At 39.2% G+C, this 23,599-nt stretch overlaps 2 protein-coding genes across 2 annotated transcripts in view; one reads left to right on the top strand and one right to left on the bottom strand.

Annotated features, from left to right (window-relative positions):
- The first annotated feature begins 1,345 nt into the window (after window positions 1-1,345).
- LOC149847929 (protein DETOXIFICATION 33-like) lies at window positions 1,346-7,013 on the top strand. Its single transcript, XM_090002773.1, has 9 exons — window positions 1,346-1,507; window positions 1,617-1,812; window positions 4,894-5,236; window positions 5,320-5,406; window positions 5,732-5,788; window positions 5,928-6,166; window positions 6,277-6,395; window positions 6,686-6,772; window positions 6,903-7,013. The coding sequence occupies exons 2-9, from the start codon at window positions 1,623-1,625 to the stop codon at window positions 7,011-7,013; spliced, it is 1,233 nt and encodes a 410-aa protein (XP_089858899.1). The 5' UTR covers window positions 1,346-1,507; window positions 1,617-1,622.
- A 1,763-nt stretch (window positions 7,014-8,776) lies between these two features.
- The window catches only part of LOC149847928 (large ribosomal subunit protein uL3c-like), a 32,367-nt gene continuing 17,544 nt past the window's right edge, over window positions 8,777-23,599 (bottom strand). Inside the window, exon 2 of the mRNA XM_090009229.1 lies at window positions 8,777-9,186. Within this exon, the coding sequence (XP_089865355.1) occupies window positions 8,897-9,186 (290 nt within the window). The 3' untranslated portion in view covers window positions 8,777-8,896. The remainder of the gene's footprint in view (window positions 9,187-23,599) is intronic.

Genomic DNA, 23,599 nt, shown 5'->3' with positions numbered 1-23,599 from the left:
TATATATATATATATATATATATTGGCTACTAATGAAGGCATGAAATTAATAGAAATCACTCTATTCTTAAAAGAAAGTCAATTTTTTTGTAGATCAAATGTTACGGATGTGTTCTACATGATTTGTTTTGAAGGAAACTTGTTTTGATTCATGTGAGTATGACATGTAATTAGGTTTTTAAAAGAGGCCAAAAATCAATAGCTCATAATGTATCAAAATTTCATAACTTAAAAAGATCATATTTTTACATAAAAAAAAACACAATCCAAGGCTTGATCCTTAGCAAACAAACCATGTTGAACACATCTATGCGGCTAGATTGAGTCGCACTTATGATTTCTAGCTCATTAGTTCCTTATCTTCATTAATAGCAAATATTTTTCATATATACCTGTGTGTTTATGTGTGTGCTTCTACGATGGTACCTTACCACCCTAACTTAGTGATACATACTTGATTTATATAGATTTAAGATTCAAATGCAAAATCTAGCCTTTAGATCATGTTTAACATGCCCTGTTTATTATTTTCATGTGTTAAAAGTTGACTCAAATATGATATTTTATATCATTTTTAGACTACCCTTACTTTTATGAATTGTGAGCCAATGATTTTTCACTATCTTAAAAATCAGATATTATAATGATAATAAAATGAACCATGCTAAACACATCTACCATTTGGTGGCTAGATCCATACAAACAAGAGTGTGTGTACCACTACCGAGGTGGCCGTATCCCATGTGGTAAGAGGGGTCCTGTGTCAAGATGAAGGCCCAGGATCGAATCCCTCTACCACATGAGGCGGCGGCTGTTCTTGTAGGTGCCCACCTAACCCCAGCTTGCCTTTAAAAAAAATTCTTGTGTACCACCGTATCGTTGTATTTTCGCCCTATGTATAAAAGAGAGAGGGGGGGAGGGTCGAATTATTCACAAATAATTAAATATAAGAGAGATGAGGGGAAGGGTCAAACTGTTAGCAAAATTTTGGGAAAGAAAAGGGTCTGTAACAAACCCAACTAAAATTTGGAGTGCAAAAGATGGTTGAAAGTTGCTGAAAGCTCGAACGTTAGGGGTGGGTGTAGGTGGGAAGATTATTGTTGGCTAGAGAAACTTAAATGTCTTTCTACAAAAGAAGAATATTTTGTCAGGGCAATGACCTTTTGGTAAATTAGTTGAATAGGTAGCTGCGCTTGCGCCCTCTTTATATATTGCACATTTATTTAAGCCATAGAGAGCTGAACTGAGGTGAGGTGGTAGCATCATCCAATCAGCAAGGATGGAGACTCCCCTCTTAGGTGACCCAGAAAGCTATGGTCTCGGCAGGAAAAGTTTGGTAGAGAGCAAGAAGCTATGGCACCTTGCAGGCCCAGCCATCTTCACCGCAATATGCAACTACTCACTTGGTGCACTCACACAGACCTTCTGTGGTCAGCTGGGGGAGCTCGATCTGGCTGCAGTGTCTATAGAGAACTCTGTGATTGCAGGATTGGGATTTGGCTTCCTGGTAAGATCATGACATGAATATAGTTTCTACTAAATCATCTTGTATGATATGTTCTATATTGACATAATTTTTTTTTTGTTGTTGATGGCGGTGATGGTGGTGGTGGCAGTTGGGGATGGGTAGTGCCTTGGAGACGCTATGTGGGCAAGCTTTTGGTGCAGGGAAGTTGAGGATGTTGGGAATTTACATGCAGAGATCCTGGGTTATCCTGTTCACCACAGCCTTGATCTTGACTCCTGTTTATATCTTCTCAAACTATATACTAAAGCTTGTTGGGGTCGTGGACGAAATGGCTGATCTAGCAGGTAAATTTTTTCTTATGCAGACATGATCATCACCATTCTTTTGGACTACCCATTACAGTAATCATTTTCATCATACAAACGTTTGTGCATATGGTGAAATCTTTTATGTGGATGTATAGTGAAGTGAGTACCCTGTTTTTTATGTGGGCCTTACCAATAGCCCAAACCAAGCCAAGAAGGACCGGAGCAGATCCAGTGACCGGGCTCAAGTACTTTACAAAGTACCCAGGCCATCCAAAAGACAGAAAATAGTTGTGTGGCGATTTTGTGTGTTTTGGGTAAGGGTGTCAACCGGTCGGGTTTGGTTCGGATCCAGGTAGAACTAGACTTGGACCAGATTTTCGGGTTTGGTATCAGGTCCAGACCCTGGTCTAATCAAGTCTACGTACTATAAGAGAAACCATACCTGGGCCTGATAAGAACCCCGACCATACCCAATAAAATAATAATTTTTTTATCATTTTTACATTGAAAATCTGTGGTTCTTAATTGGAACTCAGGTCAGGCCTGGGTCTTGTGGCAAGCTAAATGAACCAAATGGAGGGTGTTTAAGTTCTGCTCGTTCTTGTGGTAAGCTGAGTTGAGGTCGAGCTCATGGTCAGCTTGAGTTAAACAAGTTCGCCTTGAGCTGGCTCGTCTACAAAAAATTACATTTTTTAAATTAAAAAATAATAAATTTTGGATTATAAACCTACGCGGCCAAGCTCATACTAACTCATTTGCAAAACTACGTTTTAAAGTTGTAAGCTATTGGATTTGAACTCTAAACTTATTGCCTGAAAACCTAACACTTCAACCATCCCATGTTCGGTTCCGAACATGAGATTTGAATAGTGAACTGAGAATCGAAATCACTCCGCCCGTGAGATTTTGAATCTCGTGTTGGGGTGTGAATGATTTGAAATCACTTCTCACAGGCTCACTCTGCAAAAAGGTGAACGTTGGGGCGTTCTTCTTCTTCTTTGCCTCATACAAACCATGGGTTTGGGGCAAAGCAGCAGCCCACCACTCCACCTGCATCCGTTCAACCCAGAGGTGCGCCGGAGGCAACCTCATACAAACAAACGGCAGGGCTCCAGCATCCATTCAACATCATACAAACATGGATTGAAGCAGGTGGAGTGCACGCCCAAGGCAAGCTCCACTACCCTCCGTTCAACCCAGACAGGGGAGCATGCTGCATGCTGGATTCTTGATTCTGGATAGGTCGAGATTCAGGCAAGGAAGGTTGTGCCCTCCTTGTGACGGAAGAGGGGCTCATACCAGAGATCCCCTTATTTTAGTTTTTTTTTTTTTCTGTTTTGTTTCTTTATTTTTTGTTGTTTTGCAGCCATCCGGCTGAATGGCAGAATGGGTGGAGCTCACCGGAGTACTGTCTCCGGCGAGCCACCATACATCTTCAGTGACCGAAACAGGGCCTCAGGAGAGTAGTTTTTATTTTTTATTTTTTTTCTATTTTTTTATCACGTTTTTATGTTTTTTTGAGGTTTCATTCCTCACGTTAAACAAACATAACATTTTGAATCACATGAGATTCCAAATCACGTAATTCATTTTCACCGTACCCTTAAAGTTGTAGTGTACTTTTTTCTGTTCTTTTCACCGTACATAAATTTGGCAATAATTTGGGCAAACTTATTGCTAATTGTAACACATATATATGCACAAACACATACGTGCACATAATGGAGGGAGAAGGATGCTGGCATAGGGGGCTTTGTTATCTCTCAACACGCCTAGGCACACTTTGCTTAAATTAGTTTTTTACTCGCTTAAATTTACAATTGGTTCAAGCCGATAAAATAACATGTTAGTGCATGGAAACTTAAGTATGAAAAATGTATCGAAGTTAGAAAGGCTCGTATCTCATGAGAGTTCTATATTAGAAAAAAGTGTCACGAGCAGCTCATCTTGTTTCAGCCCTATTTCATGTAAACTTTCTATCAGTCAAGTGCTGCACCTAACTGACTTCAATAACACTGCACATTTCCCTGAAAAAGTATCTTAAGCGTCCAAATAAAATAAGGTCACAGAGATTTTTATGTAAAGCCAACAAAAGAGGTGGGGTTGTATGGGCTTTGACCGGTAGGTATATGCTTTGATTTGGAGCAGAGATCGGACAAGTGACACTAAAAATATACGTTGGAAGTACTGGTAGATTGACAGGACTGTTTTTTAAAGAGCCCTATCAGGTGAGACGCCTATGAAAATTTTTGTGATACCAACGGGGGCTCCACTTGTCTGGTAGGAGCAGCTAGTGCACGTCACCTTGTATTGGGATGTTGCAGGTTCAAAACCCAATGGTATAGCTGTATAACTGGTAGAGTCTGCCTAAGAAAATTTTTGTGAAACTCATCTGGTAAACTATCCAATCATGATGTTTGGGGATGAATGGCATCCAAGGCATCTTTGTTAATCCGTCAGAGATGCCTCCAACCTGAGGGTGTCTCCTTTTTTTAAAGAAATCAAAAAGGAAAATATCATTGTTTTAGTCGCCAACAAGTACTATCGTTTAACGAGCCACATATCATATATGTATGATTGCAAACAGTTCGGATTTCGAATCAGAAAATACACTGAAGAGTCAGTTGGGTTCGGATCCGGAACAGCCAAAATTTGCACACAAACACACTCATCGCGCTTGCACGTGCACACACACACACACAAGGTGTGTTTAAATAATGGAGGGGTAAGGGTGCTCACATAGGTGGCTTTGTTATCTCTCAACATGCCTAGGCATACCTTGTTTAAATTACTCTTTTTATCCCTTAAATTTACAATTGGTGCAAGCCGATAAAATGAGTTCTTAACGCGTGGAAACTTGAGTAAAGTATGAAAAATGTATCCAAGTTAGGAAGACTGCTACATGTTTACTATCACCATACATGTACTTGTTTTATTAAGTACCTCTTCTAGAGCTAAAATAAGGCGCATGACCCATATTATGTTCGACATTTACCTCATAACTCGAATTGTTTTAGAACACTAGCTGAATCAACTAAAGATTCAAGATTGATAATGCCAACATAATCTTTCTATTATACTAAGAATTGTTTGGTCATTTTGTCAATGTTGATGCAGGTGAATTCGCGATATGGATGCTTCCTCAGTTGTACGCCTACGCCGCTAATTTCCCGATCCAGAAGTTCCTCCAGTCTCAGAGGAAGGTCATGGCCATGGCTTGGGTTGCCGCCATCGTTCTCGTCATCCATGCATTCCTGAGCTGGCTAATGATTCTCAAGCTAGGCTGGGGCTTGGTTGGTGCGGCTATAACCCTCAACTTGTCTTGGTGGCTGGTTGTCCTCGGTGAGTTAGGCTACATATTGGTCTGCTGCCAAGATGCATGGACTGGGTTGTCATGGTTGGCTTTCAAGGACCTATGGGGATTTGTCAAACTCTCCCTGGCTTCAGCAGTCATGCTATGGTAAAGAAATAAGCCAAGAATGTTCTTAAACTCGTCTTTATTTACATGGAAAATGTATCACTAACATATTTCTTTGTTGGCAGCTTGGAGTTTTGGTATCTAATGGTGCTCATTGTGATTGTTAGTCACTTATCAAACCCAATTATTCCTGTTGATGCGGTCTCCATATGGTAATAAGAAACATCACCTTCTCATTTTACCTATCATGATCCATTGGGGAATTGCCTATTGAACCTAGCATAATTGAGCCTCTAAATGACCTTGTGTTATCCAAAAACTACTAATTGAGTGGCAACTATGGGCCAGCTGGTGCCTGCATATTGTAAGCGGTGACACTCAAGGTTGGGAAAGTTACAGAGGCATATGAAAGAACAAATAAGCAAAATTATACTGGATTGTTCATTCATTATTTGCTAACTGTTATTATATCCAAGATTTTCCAATCATGATTACAAGTGCAATATTTGTTTTGATGATTTTTTCCTCCTCTGGCAGCATGAATATCAATGGTTGGGATGCCATGATCGCACTCGGATTTAATGCAGCAATCAGGTGATGCTTATGTTCCCCTGCTTGAAAACATAATTTTTGCATTGATGCAAATAACTATAAACAGAAGGCACTCTAAAAGCTTTTAGCAACACCTTTTAGAGGAGAATCAATTATCATATTACCTGTTTTGAATGAACAGTGTGAGAGTGTCAAATGAACTGGGAGCAGGAAATGCAAAGGGAGCAAAATTTGCAGTGTGGGTGGTTTCTGTGACTTCAGTATCGATCGGGATTGTGGTCATGATCCTTGTTTTGAGCACCAGGGATTTCTTCCCTGCCTTATTCACCAGCAGCACTGCTGTTCAGAAGGAAGTAACAAAGCTTGCCAGCTTGCTTGGGATCACTGTGGCCCTAAACAGTCTACAACCAGTTTTATCGGGTATCCACCTAACTCTTTGCCCATGTTGTCCTTTCATTTGTTCACCAATAAATCTTTGGACAATACGCTATCCTGTCCTACTTGGTCGATGAATTTCTTGTACATTTCAGGGGTTGCTGTTGGAGCTGGATGGCAAGCTGTGATTGCTTATATAAACATTGGATGCTACTATATTGTTGGACTACCTGCAGGCATACTTCTAGGATTCAAGTTTAACTTTGGTGTGGCGGTAAGCTCTGTTGCACCATTAATGTGCTAATGGTTTTGCACGCTTGAGAGAGATAGAGAGAGACCAAACAACAGAAAAGGTTGGGTCATCATAATGCCCCCCTTAACAGACTGATCCAATATCCAACCTGTTTAAACTAACCATTGAACGAGTTAAGCAGCCGTTCTATGATAGGAACACACGAGCACACACACACATACACACATGCCAAGAAAGCACCACTGCCGGATGCATTACCAAAAGTAAGTATATCACACCCTCTTTCCTAACTCCTGAGTTTCGGATTGCAGGGTATATGGGGAGGGATGATTGGAGGCATAGCTCTGCAGACACTAATTTTGATTGGTCTCACTGCCTCCACTGATTGGAACAAAGAGGTAAGTCTATATATCCATTGGACAAATGCTTAGAACTTTTTACAGTTGCCATGATCAACTTACATTAAATAGCAAAATCTGCTAATTAACAGTCAACACATGTTTTAACTCCTTTAATGAACATATGCAGGCATCACAAGCCGAGGGCCGTGTTAAAAAGTGGGGAGGATCGATCGAGGAGGGAAATGGATCATTGGAAAGCAATGGATTATTGGGAAATAACCACATCACGCAAGCATGAGATCAAGCTAGACAGCTGACTTGCACTACAGGAGGTTAACTGGGATTCATCATCTGCATTAAGTTTTGGAACCTTCTCTTTGCTCTTATGAGGCCCAAGTTACCAAGTAGTAATGAGTTCTCTTCTCCATTTTCTCTATGTCCCTACAGGATAGATGTTAAAAAGCCAGCTCCAAACTGGCCAATTGTTTCCTAGATTAAGCCAGAATGCTTGAAAATCTTTTATAATACTCTGGTTTCTTTGACAGGAGCATAGAAATGAAAAGACACCACCCCTTCGTTCAGCTTTTTCAGATACAAAAGTACACAGCCTTTCCACGAACATGAATTATTCACAGATTAGGAGGTTTTCCTCGTAACAAATATCAAGTTGAAATCCAAACAGTACATATCAGAAAAACTATTACCAAAATCAAGGAAAATCCCCCAGATTGTACAATTTGCTAAATGACGATAAAAACCAGTTAAAGGAGTCATGTGAATCCACACGAGTTCACTGCAAAAAAATATGCTTGTAAAGATACATTATTAACTAAATCTCATTGCAATTTGATGAAACTAGAAAAAATCTCATAAAGATTCGCATGACATCCAAAGGAACAAATACCCGGTTCTTCAGGTTTTCCTTCTCTTCTTTCAAACCCATCTCTTTTCTAGCATGCAAAGACAATGTCATATCACTTCAAATAGTTGCACATCTTGGTCTCATTTGCACAAGCAAAGTATACACTATCAAGTTCATATTTTTTCAGCCGCACAAGAGCACTAACAAGTTTCAATAAACAAAATAACACCAACTTCTTAGATATGAATCTCCTTTCTATGCAAGTACACGGGTACACCAAGGGACTAATGAGCTAAAACTGGTTAGAGATACTGTTATTTAAAGATTATGACATGTAGACACTTGCCAGATGAACAACAACCTATTAAGTGGTTATATCACCAAAACCTAGCAATAACATTAAATTCATGTGATCGTGCTGCTTTAAATATACTCCCAGACGCAATCAGATGCCAAGTTCAGCTCAGAGTTGCAATACTCTTGCAATCATTCGTATCAAGCAATCATTTTTCCAGGAGATAAACCTAGGGGATAGCACTCCATGGGACTCAAAAATCAGACTCTTATCGTTAAGAGAATGCAATATAAATCCAGCAGTCAACACATTCTTTCCGTACCATGTCAAGCAACCATATATTTATGTGGTGTCCTTGATTATCAAGGACAGGAGCCAAGAAGATTTGAATGATGGATGCACTCATCTAAATCTCTTTCCTTTCACAAAACGGTCTAAGATAAATGGCACTAAAACACAGGTTATTGGAACAATTGTAAGGAGATAATGAAGAGTTATTGTACGTTCTACATTCTGCAACAAATTTTATCCTGTATATTCAAAATAAATTATCACAATAAACAGTAGGCAGTCAAAAGGTTAACTGCACGTGCAATATCAAGCATCAAAATTTCATAACCACCACCACATCAATTCTACCGCCTGCAGAATATTGTGGTGGAGAATAAATGGTAATTTTCTATATTTTATGGATTTTAAACTACAAACGCTTTACCTGAATTTCTCCAACCACCGAATTTAGGATAGTTCTCAAAGTTCATGAAACGGGAATTCCTAATGATTGCAGATCCCTACCACATGTATGCCTCAAAGAATATCAAGCTCATCTCTTTGTTGAACTTGAGATGCACATCATACTCAAACAATTTTCTCGTTTAAGAGAAAAATTGTTTCTCCAAATAAAAAAATCAACAATTTCACTTCCATAACTTGTAAAACAGATGAATTTAGTACAAGGATCATGTTAAAAAGATGGTCTTAGTATTGAATGAAGGTGGAAATGAAAGAGCTCTACATATGCCTGCTAATTTTTTGGTATGTTTTTACCAACAATCTTTGCAGGAGTTATGCGCAGGAGATTTCCTGACTTACCAGGAACAGCACCTTTAATCATCATTACTCGAAGCTCGTTATCTATTTTAACAACCTGCAATTTTCTGATTTTTGTCTTTGTCCCTCCCATCCTACCAGGCATCTTTTTCCCTTTATATACATGTCCAGGTGTTGTTCCCGCACCAATCGAACCCAAGGCTCTGTGGCTTTTTGAACCATGAGTCATTGGACCACGTCGAAAATTGTGTCTTTTAATCCCACCTGCATAAATCAAAGAAAACACATACAATTAAGCTCTACAAAAATGGAAAATATGTTTTTTCCCTGTCTGAATGTGAATTTAACACAATTGAAGTCTGACAACAGAAAAAATCCAATTGAAAATTCAACCTTTAAAAATTAAGCAATAACGATAGGTGTAAACAAGCTGAGACCAGCACAGTACTATGCTGCTCAGGCTCAAAAACATGGAGCTGTGGACTCAAGCTGGAGCCAAGCTCATGAAAGTGTTATCAAGCTTGGAACATCAGTAAAAATAATTTTTCTTAAGTTAATTTACTATAGTGGTGATTGGATTTCAATCATCATCAGACAAGAACCTGAGATGAAAGTGGTAACTGAATTTCAATTATCATCATACAAGAACCTGGCATGCAAACTGAAAGCTCTGGAAACTTTGCAATGAAAGAAAGAAAAACCAGATTTTGGAATGTGAAAGTTGTGCAGAAAGCATATGAAACATTTTCAAAGGAAAGAATGGATGAAATTGTTGACAGAAAGTATAAACGTCATATGCACCTTGCACAGACACATCTTCTGAGAGAAAAAAATAAAGATTAGGAAAAAGACAAGAAACTGTAGCAGAATTAACATAATTTCCTTCCAACACTCAGGGAAATGTGTGCAATCGACATCAGTCACAAGACTTCTCCTGATGTCAGCAATAAACAGAACAAGATCTGACCAGCTTTAGCTTTATGCCTAGGTATAAGTGAGAGCTACCATTTTGCAAACTCTGTTCAGAAAATAAACATAAGAACATAATCTTGAAACAAGTTATCAGTAAAGCACAAAGTGTGTCACTTGGAAAGTTGTAGAAAAAGGATCACTCTGAAAACCAGGTAAAACATTACTGTTGAAGAAAGCATCCTCTGCAGATTTTCCTGAGATTGGGAAGTACAAAGAATGGGCACTGCATCAAATGACTGCCCTACTTGGAAGTCAAGCTAAAACCAGATGATCAAGAATCTAGACGTGGCCTGCTTGACTAGTTGTTGAAGTATCAACCAACCAAGATGGACAGCTATTAACAAACCAATCTTAATATTCAGCTCAATTAGCACCACAAAGTATTGACTAGCAAAATTGGCTCATGGAGATATAATTGACTAGTATTTTTCGAAGTATTGATCAATCAACAAGATCAGATGCAGACAAGGCGAATTAACTGTAACTAGGCTTGATAAACAAATGGTTGTACTTATCTTGAGATATTGCAGAACAATGAAGAGGGAGTTGATAAAAGATAATGACTTGTAACACCACATTCATTGCTTAGGTAAACCAATATGATTGCTTATATAACCATTATATCCTATAGAATCTAAGAAACAATAAGCACTGCATATATCAGATCAAGACTTAATATTTTATACTAACTCTTGTCAAGTTATCTGTTGGAGCGTGGAACATGTTTCCTACCTGGATATAAATCCTTAATTTCCGTGCATCCAACTTCACGGTAAGTTGGTGGGGATTGCAGGGGGGTCAGCACCCCTTCCCGTAAGGTAGGGATTCGAGGGCATTGGCCCCGAGGCGAATGGTAGTTCCGTAATTTTACTCCAGACTCCTTGTTATGTTCAACAACACTAGTAGACTCATTGTAAAACTCGTACACTCCTTCTATTTAAAGGAGGCAATCCAGCTCTTGTACTGGATCTCAATCAATAAAGAAGAAGGCTCAGTGTGGTCGTGGACTTAGGCAGTTCTCGCTGAACCACATAAAAGCTTTGTTTTCGTGTGTGGATGTTTTTTCTCCTTTTGCTTTTTCATGCTTGTTTCTTCGATCCATCGGTAGGTCGAAGCATTGTTCCTTGACACTATCACGATTGCAAGCTAGGCATGCTAGCATGATCCTCATTAAATGATCATATCTCCAGTTCACATCTATGGTTTCTGTGCATCAACCTGAGTTTGACGAACTCAAAATTTTATGTCCCTTCAAATCATTAATGGCTAGAAACCTCAATGGCCAAGACTCTGACTCACTCGAAACCAATTCGGACATCTTCATGGTAATCCAAATAACTGTAAAACCTGCACCGAAGTGCAGTAAATTGTAAACGGTAAACAAAAAGAATAGATAAAAAAAGGGAAAAACCGCCCCCCCATAAGAGGAGTGGTTTCCTCACATGGTTGAGGATAGGATCGTGGGGAGTTGCTCCCCACGTATGTAGGGGGAACTCCCACGATCATCGAGAGAGACGGGGGGCTTTCTCTATTTAAGAGAAACCCCACTGCTCTCTTTTGTTCACCAAGTTTTCAGAGAGTAGGAGAGGTGAGAGAGAGAGAAGCCGGAGGGATGCCGACCAGAGGAGGAACCGCCTGAAGGTAAATTCCCTTCCCCCTGCGTTTGTTGTTTTTACGAAAAAAAAAACACAGAGAGAGAGAGAGGGTGGCGCCTCTGTCTCAGCCACCAACAGCCACCCGGTTGCCTGTGATGCCGCCGCTGAAGAGGATGGGATAGTGGGTGGGCATCCCTGTCCCAGCTGCTGGCAACCACCATGGTTGTAGATGCCCTCAACTCTGGGAGAAAGAGAGAGAATGGGCGCGAGACAGAGGTGTGCCTCTATCTCAACCGGCAACCATCAGGTGCCACCGTGGTGGAGGAGCAGGATAGGGGAGGGGGCATCCCTGTCTCAATTGCTGGTTGCCGATGTTGCTCAGCTAAGTGAGAGAGAGAGAGAGGCCATGGACAGAGGGCGTGGCCCTCTGTCTCGGTGGTTAGTAAGACCCCAGACCAACTCGGTCTGGGTTTGAACCAAACCAAGTTGGCCAGCCAAACCGGTTGGTATGAACCAGACCAACTCGATCTGGGGGCAACCCAGACCGAGTCGGGTCAATTGAAAAAAAAAAAAAAAAGAACGGTCGTATGCCAACCGACTCAGTCTGAGCTGAACCGAACCGATTCGGCCCGACCTGAGGACCAAATCGAACCAGGTACAGCCCAAACTGAGTCTGGTCAGGGACTAAAAAAAAAAGAGATAGGAATCGAGCCCTATCTCGGTTTTATATGCTGAACCGGACCCAAACCAAACTAGGACTGGGTTCAATTTTTGTGATCCTGTGAGACAGAAACTGGACCCTCTGTCTCAGGTCCAGACCCAGACTGAACTGAGTCTGGTCCAGTTTGTACCAACAAAGACTGGATCTCTGTTTTGGATCCAGTTGATACAAACCCAAGTTAAACTGGGTCTGGATCTCAGTTCAGTTTAGACCAAAACCAAATTGAGACCGGATCTGGTCCAGTTTGCATCAATTGGGTCTGGTCCAGTTGTACCAACTGGATCTGGATCCAGTTTGCTACCTTGAGAGAGAGGTCTCTGTCTCTAATCCAGTTTGAACACAAATCAGACCGAACTGGGTTTGATTCAGTTTATACCAAACTGGAATTGGGTCCAATTTGCTGAACTAAAGAGAGAGAGGCATAAACTGAACTTTTCAGGTTCAGTTTAGACTGAAACCAGATCGAGCTCAGTCCGGACTAAGACTGAGTCAGGTCAGACCCATAGGGCAGTAAAAATACCAAAATACCCTTATGACATGGGATTAGTAAAACGATCATAACTTCTCACCCCGAACTCATAATCGGGTGAGGTTTGGTTGGTTGAAACCAAAACACAAAGAGGAATCTACCCGTCCTAATCTCATGACCAAATACGCAGCACGAAAATCAAGGTCTGACATACTATGAGTGGGACTCTAAGAAAAGCACGAGAAAATGAACTTCAAGTTTCATATGAACCTTGGAGCAGGTATAGCTCTATTGAGACCGACTCTTGGCTAGCTACCAGTGAGTCCTTTTGCATTGCAGTGCCCCGTGATCCGTAGATCATACCTAAGAGTGGCTATGCTCATAGTAAGCTATTACTGGTATAGTCAATCTAATATAGTGGTTAGCATTGAGTGAATGCAAAGTTTTGAGTTTGAGAAAGTTAATGGGAGAATTTAAAAGGGACAAACTTGTGTGTTCTTTAATGAAAACTAAACTAAGACCAGGGCTTAGAGCCTATTACAGTTGTATGTCAGAATCTTAAATTGTTTATAATTGTTCCTCACTGAGTTGTAGACTCACCCCCTTAATAATTATAATTGTAGGTTCCAGGAGATCTACCAGAGGCAGGTCGACATAGCTGTTTATATCAACAGGTTTTCACAGACGACCATAGAGCCGAGTAGAGACTTTACTTTATTGTTTTTATTTATTTAACCTTATGTAAATTTGTGCTTTTGAGTTGAATGATGTAGGTGATATGACCTTGGATATGATATGCAAATGTTTTAATTTTGAAAAAAAAAATTGTCATGTTTTCTCTGCACCCACTTTGCTCATTTTTCTCACGGAAGTAATACCCACGAACCCGGACTCGAGAGGTCCTGGATCGGAGTGTTATAACAACCCACCAAAAAACCTTCAATCTTGGGAACTAGAACTGCTTAAAGCATTTTTTTCACTTCTAAAGTTTTTGTTACCTGCAGTGGCAACCATGCTCATGACAGTAAAACTTTGATCATTTTACCAAAAACCATCACCCCTGTATTAAACGATCCTCATCCACAACTGAAGCAGTTAGGAAAGATCACATCTAATCCTCATCCACAGCTGAAGCAATTAGCAAAGATCATGTTGATCTTCTACGTGATCGTCAAGAGCAGTTAGTGTCTCACCCTTATCCACCAAATACGCCAGTTAGCAAGATACCAGAAAATCCACAAAAGAAGGAAATTATTTCTGATAAGCATGAATGTAAAACTTCTGATAAACATGAATGTAAAACAGGATTCAATCCTGATCGTGACTCCAGAAGGAGCATAAAGTCTGTAATGAGGCCATTTTGATGTGATAAGGAAAAATAGACTTATACCACTCATGGACGTAGGCATTCTAGCCAAACCACGTATATCATCGTGTTCTATTTTTTTACATTCTTTTTTGGTTTCTTTTAAACAAGTCAAGAACTCGTTTATGGTATCAAAGCCTTGTCGTGCAATTTGTTTGGTTTCACATCCATGGCTTTTTGAGAGGGATAGTTTGATAATTTTACAAAATGTAAGAAATGTTGGTTTAGTAATTAAATGAGTCTTTGTGTAATGTCCAGACTCGACTACTACTATGAGAGACTTGACCGCAGGTTAGAGTTAAGCTCTTACGCTCGAGGTAAGAGATATTATAAGCATGTCTAGTTAATAATAAACAACGTTTTTATTGGCATATATGAGATAGTGGTATGAAATTATATGTACTTGAGAATATAGCTCTGACATTACATGTTATCGTAGTTGTATTCCTAGAAATTATGCATCCTTGAGATATAGAATGAATGCATATGAGTTAGCAAACATGTAGAAAATGATTTCATGTATTCCTGAGCTTTAATATGATATGCACGATTTGAAAAATGTAGTATTTTAGACAAAAATACATATATTGAGCTTGAGAACATAGAACTACACGCATGAGAATAGAACTGAGTATTTGAGTAATTTTCTTGAGTCACTTTTTTTTAGTTATGGTTATTGCAAGATTTGAGTTATGTTAGCATACTAGACTTAACCCCATAAATCCTGGATGAGGCGACTGATGAGAATAGTTACCTAATGGTCGTCAGAGTGAGAGTTTCCATAAGCGTGGGCCACCGACGATTTATTGATGTAGAGACACTACATATTCTGCATGCTTAGATATTTGTAAATATCAGAATCCTAGGAATATCCTCAGAAACTTACACTCTACCAAGTTCCCATACCCCACAACATTAAACGTTGCAAACTTTGTGTCTCTCAAGCTGACACACTCCAATTACCTCCTTTGACAAACTCAACTTTTGGGTTTGATTGAAAGTCAAGACCTTCAAAGGTTCATAACCAGCGACGTGAATGTTCTAAAGCAATATATGGTCGAAGCTAATAGAGTGCGATCGGAAAATCCAGATTTTACTACATGGAGGAAATCAGATCGGTTGTTGAGAGGGTGGATAACCGGTACTCTTTATGAAGTATTTGGTTTCATTGTCGGCCTTGACACTACAGCTCAAGTGTGGTCAATGTTGGAAGAGGTGTTTGCTCACGACTCACAAGAGTGTGAGTGTTATCTCCTTCAAAAGTTGCAAACTTTTTGGAAAGGTAATTTATCTTTATTGGAATATATCGCCACCTTCAAAAATACTTGTGACGAGCTTGCAGCCATTGACAAGCCTGTTGATGATAGGTCCAAAGTATTCTCTCTTTTGAATGGCCTCAGACAAGGCTATAAAGCTTTTGTTATCTCCATGATGAAATTGTCAATCACCACTTACAGGAAACTTGTCTCCTTGCTGCAATCTCATGAGACTTTTAAGTCTCTTCAGACTCCTGATCAAGAGAATCGACCTAATCAAAACATGGCCTTCATGAGCCAACGCCAGGACCGAAATCAAAATAATAGAAGAGGGGGTTTTCAAGGTCGATTCTCGTCCCGAGGTCGAGGGTTCTTACAAATGGGAAACCAATCATCACGTCAGATGAATCAAAATTCAAACCAACAACCTCAAAATAACCAAAATCGTCAAAATAAGCAAAGCAACCAACAGAAAGATAAGAACGTGATATGTCAAATTTGTTTGAAGCCAAATCACACTGCAATAAGTGCTATCACAGGTTCAACCAGATGTACCAAGCTGGAGATGTCCCTCAAGCCCTAGCAGCCATGACAATTTCAGATAACCAGGACCATGCTTGGTTTCTTGACACGGGTGCAAGCTCTTATATCGCGGCCCAAGGGTCTCTCCAAGCCCTATATAAAGGGATCTCCTCCATTGTATTTTTTAAGGCTTTGGGATTATAGCCCAAGCTTGTGTTAGTGGAACTTATGACTCGGGTTCGTATTTGTGCATTTGTGAGTTTGTGTTGTGCATTGTGTTTGAAGTGTTCTTGTTGGGCGTTTGTATACGCATTTATTTCCAAGAATATTGTAATATTGTTTGTAGTATCTTGTTGGAGATACTTTCACATGGTATCAGAGCCTCGTTTGAAGGAGGATAGTGCATTTTTTCTCCTTTGAAGTGCCTCAAAAAACGTACCTTCAAGCTATTTGAGTATTGGAGTAGATCATCTCCTTTGGGCAATATTTTAGAAGCCTCTTTTGTCAAGAAAGAGTTGAAAAGCCTTTGAGGTACGTATTGTTTTTCATAATCTCTCCTCTTATGGGTGAAAAAGACTCTCATTTCTCTCTTGGGTTCAAACTCAATGGGTCCAACTATCATGTTTAGGTCGGTAACATGGAAGCTCACATCAAAGGAAAAGGGTTTTGGGGCTATGTCCAAGGCTCGATTCCCGAACCGAAACCCAAGATAACTTCAATAGAAGGAGGAGAGATAAAAATTCTTGAAGGAGATGAAAGAACCAAGGCCCTTGAAGAGTATACGAAAAAGCATGAAGAATGGGAAATGAGGAATTTTAAAATCCTCTCTTGGATATTTTCATCCGTAGAAACGAGAATCAATGCAAATATCATAAAGTTCAAGAAGGCTTCTCAAGCAAGGGGATATCTTGAGAAGATGTATACCTCTAGGGATTTATCCCATAAATACTATCTCCAAAAGAGGGCGCTAACGCTTCAACAAGGAGAAATGTCTATTAGAGAGTACTTTGTCGAGCTCTCTTGTATTTGGGATGAGCTTGCTATGCTCGAACCCAAATGGAGTGGTGAAGCCATAGAGCTTCGTCACAAACAATTGGAAGAAAATAGATTTTTTAATTTTTTTAATGGGCTTAAGCCCGAATTCGAACAAATTTGATCTTCTCTTTTATCCGCTTTTTCTTCTCCCCCTCTTAAAGATGTATTAACTAAGTTAAGTGGGGAAGAAACTCGGATGTGTATAAGCAAGAATACCCCAAGCGTATTAGCCACACCTTTAAATAATGAAGATAATGAAGGTGTAAATGTTGTTTCAAGACCGGGAAACAACTTAAAGGCATACAAGCCTCCTCATTTCAAAAACCAAAATCCAAGTGGACAAGGAGGAAAAAGGGACTATAGCAAGCTTACTTGCTACTTTTGTAAGGAACCGGGGCACATCAAACCCATGTGTCCAAAGCTAAAAAAGCTTCTTGCCATGGCCACTACATCTCAAGAAGGTCCATCATCTTCAAATGAAGCCCTCTCTCTTCAACAAATCGTAGATGCTCTTCAACCCCTTCTAAAAGGGGCCACTTTCGATGCGGCCATGTCAACCTCCTCTCCCCCCGGTAAGACTTCTTGGCTTTTGGATTCGGGTGCTTCCTTTCATATGACTCCAAGTTTTAATTCTTTTTCTGAGTATACAAAAAATCCCCTTCCATCCTTTGTTTCAACCGCAAATGGAACGTCACTTGAAGTAAAAAAAATATGTAACTTTGAAAAACAAGGATTCTTTATTCCAAAAATTAGATTTATACAACAACAACAACAACTACGCCTTCATCCCAAAATAATTGGGGTCGGCGATATGAACCAAAAAAGAAAATCATTATGAGTCTTCCACATGAATCCTTCTCCTCCAATCATTTCTATCCGATGCCATGTCCTTGGTGAGGTTCAAAGCATTCATATCCTTTCCTATCACCTCCATCCATGTCTTCCTAGACCTACTCGGACCTCTTTTAACTAATATATTTTCCCATTTCTCCATCCTTCTAACTGGAGCATCATTAGGCCTTCGACGAATATGTCCAAACCACCGTAAACGATTCTCTCTCATCTTGTTTTCAATGGGTGCAACGCCTACTTTCTTACGTATCTCCTCGTTCCGAATCTTATCTTTTATTGTATTTCCACACATCCATCTCAGCATACGCATCTCAGCTACACTCATTTTTTGAATATGATATCTCTTGGCAGCCCAACATTCCGTACCATATAGTAAAGCAGGCCTAATAGTCGTCCTATAAAACTTTCCCTTCAACCGCAATGGCATTCTACGATCACACAACACTCCAGTTGCACTTTTCCATTTCATCCACCCAACCTTTATCCTATGATTTACATCTCCATCAATTTCTCCATACTTTTGAATGATAGATCCCAAATATTTGAAACAATCATCCACCGGTATTTCTTGCTCACCAAGCTTCACTACACTCTCATCATTACTTCGTTGCTTACTAAACCGACATCCTATGTATTCTGTCTTACTCTTACTCAACTTAAAACCTCTTGCTTCCAATGTCTGTCTCCATAATTCTAACTTAGCATTAACCCCAACTCTAGACTCATTAATCAAAACAATATCATCAGCAAACAACATACACCACAGCACATTTTCTTGAATTGATCTCGTAAGCTCATCCATCACTATAGCAAATAGGAAAGGGCTTAAAGCAGATCCTTGATGTAACCCAACCGTTATAGGAAAATTGGTTGTCACCCCTCCACAAGTGCGGACATTGGTTACTACTCCTTCATACATATCTTTAATTATTTTAATGTACTTGAGAGAAACACCTTTCTTCATCATTGTCCACCAGAGAACTGTAATGAAATGGTGGTCTTCAACAAATGCACAAATAACTCACAAACAAGTGTCTATTGGAGACACTACAAGCATGACCCTTGAAAGGGTATAAAGGGAAGAACACTTGAAAAATAAATAATACTTTATTCATGAACAAAATGCTTAAGAAGCATGGTTATATACATTGAAGGGGTTCACCCCTATATATACAAAACAATGGGAGAGAGAGGAGAGCTCATTTTGAGCTCTCCAAAAAGAGACGTTGGATTCCAACGGTTGGACTACAGTCCAACAGCATTTATTATTATAGCTGTTGGACTATAGTCCAACAGCATTTATTATAGCTGTTGGACTACAGTCCAACAGCTACTTGCACAGTCAAGTTCCAACAGGAACTTGACTGGATCAAAATATCTAGTTTCTATTGAACTAGATGCTAAAAAAGAAAATAAAAAAATAGAAAAAGAAAATAATAAAAGAAAATATAATAATATTAAATAATATATATATATATATATATATATTGCAGTTTACATTTTAACACTCCCCTTCAAACTTACGGTACAATGAGCGAAAGTTTGTCTAAGAGGAAGTGAAATCTGGGAGCAGCGAGAGGCTTGGTGAAGAAGTCTGCTAATTGATATTCTGATGTAACATATGGCAGATCAATGGTTCCATGTAAGTATTCCTCTCTGACATAGTGACAGTCCATCTCAATGTGTTTAGTGCGCTCATGGAATGTCCGGTTGCTTGCAATGTAGATCGCACTTTTGTTGTCACAGCACATCTTTGAAGCTTGCGTTGCTTTAGCTCCCATATCTGCTAGCAATCGTCTGAGTCAAACAACCTCCATAGTGGTGGTTGCCATGGCTCTGTATTCAGCTTCGGTGGAGGAAAGAGAGACTTTCTGTTGCTTCTTGCACCTCCACGAAATTAAGGTTTCACCTAGGAACACACAAAAACCAGTAGTTGAGTGTCTATTATTGGGATCACCTCCCCAGTCAGCATCAGTATATGCAATTAAATTTAATGAAGATGAAGCAGACAAGAAGAGTCCTCGTGAAAGAGAGGATTTTAAGTATCTAATAATACGCAAAATCGCTCTCATGTGCACGGAGGTGGGAGCATGCTGAAACTGACTAACTGTATGAACCGCATGAGTTATATCTGGCCTAGTAATGGAAAGATAAGAAAGAGCTCCAACAAGTTGTCTATAAGGAGTAGGATCATCAAGAAGTTCTCCATCATCAATTTTCATTTTAACATTGACAACTTCTGGAGTGTCTACTTTCTTATCATCTGTAATTCCAGACCTGGAAACGATATCAAGAGCAAATTTAGATTGAGATATCAAATACCCCCGAGGGGAATAAGCAACTTCAATGCCTAAAAAATATCTTAATAAACCTAAGTCAGTCATTTCAAAGTGAGTTTTAAGAAGAGATTTGATATTTGCAACTCCCTGTTTGTCGCCTCCGGTGATGATCATATCGTCCACATAGAGAACAAGAATAATGATGCCTGCTTCAGATTTCTTAACAAACAAAGCAGTGTCAGTTAAACAAGGTTGAAAACCAATATCAAGCATAACATGACTAAATCGGTCATACCAGGCTTTTGGAGCCTGTTTAAGACCATAAAGAGCTTTTTCTAGACGAAAGAGCTTTACCCTTAGGGATACTAATACCAGGTGGGGCTTCCATGTATACTTCTTCAACGAGATTCCCATTCAGGAAAGCATTTTTGACATCTAATTGAAAGATAGGCCATGTTCTAATGGAGACCAAGGCTATTAAAGTTCTAACAGTGGTCATACGGGCCACAGGAGCAAATGTTTCTGAATAATCAATGCCATACTCTTGGGCATATCCTTTTGCTACTAAACGGGCCTTATATCTTTCCAGGGTCCCATCACTTTTGGTTTTGACTTTGTATACCCACATACAACCTATAGGTTTCTTACCCGGAGGAATATCTTGTATCGTCCAAGTATTGGCCTTTTCTAGTGCATCCAATTCTATTTTCATGGCTTCTATCCATTCTATATGATTTTTTGCTTGAGAATAGGATGATGGTTCTAACATATGATTGTATTAATGTAATGGCGGCCCTATACGTGGGTGAAAAAGATTCATAAGACACAAATTTTTCTGGAGGTTTAGAGATTCTAGACGTTCTTCTAGGTGGGACTTCAGAGTATTTCTGTAATGCACATGGAAGATTTTGCTCTCTACGTCTTAATATTGTAGACTAACATCCCTATGGATTTGCTCTTCATTATCATCATTTTCAACAACAATAGGACTTTGATCATTGTCAAGGTCATATCCAACATCACATTCATTGGATTTTGAAGTTAGATCAATTAAAAACGAGTATTCAGTGACATCCTTGGATTTTTCAAATTCAAAGAAGCTTTCTTTTTCCAAAAAAGATACATTTCTTGACACATATAATTTGTCATTTTGAAAATCGAAACACCTGTAGCCTTTTTTATTATCAGCATATCCTAAAAAGGCACATGGGATTGCACGAGGAGAGAGTTTATCATTTCTGTTGGTGAAAACAAAACATTTGCATCCAAAGACTCTTAATTTAGAATAATCTGGAGTTAAATTAACAAGCTTTTCTATTGGAGTTGTATTCTTTAATGAGGAAGATGGCATCCTATTAATGAGGTAGGTGGCAGTTAGGACCGCTTCAGCCCAAAAACTTTTTGGAACTTGATTTGCAATTAGCAATGTCCTAGTAGTTTCCATAATGTGCCGATGTTTGCGTTCGGCTAGGCCATTCTGTTCTGGAGTGTGTGGACATGATCTTTGATGTGTAATACCATGTAAATTGAGATAGTCTTTGAATTCGTTGGACATAAATTCTCTCCCTGAATCAGTACGAAAAACAGAAATATCATTTTGAAACTTATTTTTAACCATTTTATGAAATATTTGGAAGTTAGCAAAGACATCAGATTTATGTTTAAGAAAATAAATCCAAGTATGTCTAGAAAAGTCATCAACAAAAATGACATAATATGTATAACCACCTTTGGAAATAACTGGTGCGGGGCCCCAAACATCCGAATGTATTAACTCAAGTGGTCGTGAGGAAACAAAAGTTCTACTAAGAAATGGTAACCTTTTCATTTTGCCAAGAATGCAGTCTTTACAAGAAAAATTTTCAGAATTACAAAATTTTTCCAAACTTGGAAAATATTGAATTTTAGACATATAAGGATGGCCAAGCCTTTTGTGCCATAAATCCAATTCTAATTTCTGAATATTATAACAAAATGCATTCTTGGGTAATTCCAAAAAGTCCATGTAATAAAGTCCTCCTTCTCTATGGCCTTCCCCAATCAGCTTCCCTGACTGGCGATCTTGTACCCAACAACCATGAGAAGAGAAGGAGATATTACATCCATAATCAGATATTTGCGAGACAGATAAGAGATTCAAATTAAGTTTAGGGATATATCTAACTTCTGGGATAAAAAATCTTTTGGATTTTTGAAGATTTTCAAAACATCCTATTCCTTTTACTTCGAGAGATGTGCCATCGGCTGTAAAAACCTTTGACACACTTGAGTCATTTTTAAGACATTCGGATAGACTATTAACATTTGGGGTCATATGAAAAGAAGCACCAGAATCTAAAAGCCAAGGAAAGTTACCTGGACCGGAGAAAGATGCAACTGCCGCTCCAGTTGAGGCTTCGGTTGAGGAGGATACCCCTTTGAGAAGAGGTTGAAGGATTTCCATCAGTTGAGCCATAGACACAGGTGCATCTTGATCTTTTGACTCAGATTCAACAGATGCAACTCTTTTTTCTTCTCTTCTTTTTAACTTTGGACATTGAGGCCTATAGTGCCCCGGTTCATGACAATGATGACAAATAACTTTTCTTTTATCAAAGTCACCGTTTTGCCTTCCAAAATGAGGCGGCTTGTAAGTACGAGTATGATTCCCCGGTCTAGATACAACTAAAACGGAGTCATCATCAACTTTTGGAGTACTTTTTCTAAGTCTATTTTCTTCCATAGTGAGCTCTTCTATAGTATCAACAATAGAAGGAATTTTTCCACGATGTAAAAGGGCCGATTTGGTGGATTCAAACTCCGGCCTTAGACCATTCACAAATTGATAGAAATGTTCCATATCGAGTTGCTTTTGGCGAAGCTCGATGTCTTCGGCACAATGCCATTTGGGCTCAAGAAGAGCCAACTCTTCCCAAAGTTCGGACAACTCATTATAATATTCTCGAATAGTTTTATCTTTTTGAGTCATTGTCCGAACTTTATCTTGTAAATTGCATACATGTGCAATATCTTTAAGGGAATACATGTTTTTAAGGTATTCCCAAGCCTTATCGGCATGCTCAAACTTAGCTAGACTAGAGCATTTTTTAATGTCTATGCTATTGATGAGCCATGACATAATTTTTGCATGCCCTATCCTCCATTCTTTCCATTTCTTTTCATAAGTGGCTAACGCCTTACTCTTCTCTTCTTCCGTTAGAGGAACCTCTTTATCACCCTCTTTCTTGGTAAGAGATAGTTTAGGTTCCAAATCGGAACCATCCACTATACCCCATAAACCTTTTCCCCAAATGTGGTGCTTCATAATCGAAGCCCACATTACATAGTTAGTATCATTTAGCTTCATAGGAATGATGGTGATCTTATCATTGTCATCCATCTTTTACAAGGGTAAGAGAGGAATAAATAGGAGGAGAGAGAGAGAAAAATAAAAAGAAAAGAAAAAGAGTAGACAAAGGAATAAGAGAGGATACAAAACCAATTTTTTTTGTAGCACAAGTTCGCCTTTCTTCAAACAAATCTTCTTGAGCCAAGAACAAGGTGATGAAACACCTTTTGTAAATGTGGCACGGAAATCGAGGCGGAAGCACTTCAAGATCTAAGGATTTCG

This window comes from Nuphar pumila, chromosome 1 (assembly GCF_984573655.1).
Source record: "Nuphar pumila chromosome 1, dmNupPumi1.hap1.1, whole genome shotgun sequence".
In the NCBI taxonomy this organism is placed as follows: Eukaryota; Viridiplantae; Streptophyta; class Magnoliopsida; order Nymphaeales; family Nymphaeaceae; genus Nuphar; species Nuphar pumila.
The sequence above is the reverse complement of the archived record's forward strand: the minus strand, read 5'-3'. Positions and strand labels throughout refer to the sequence as shown.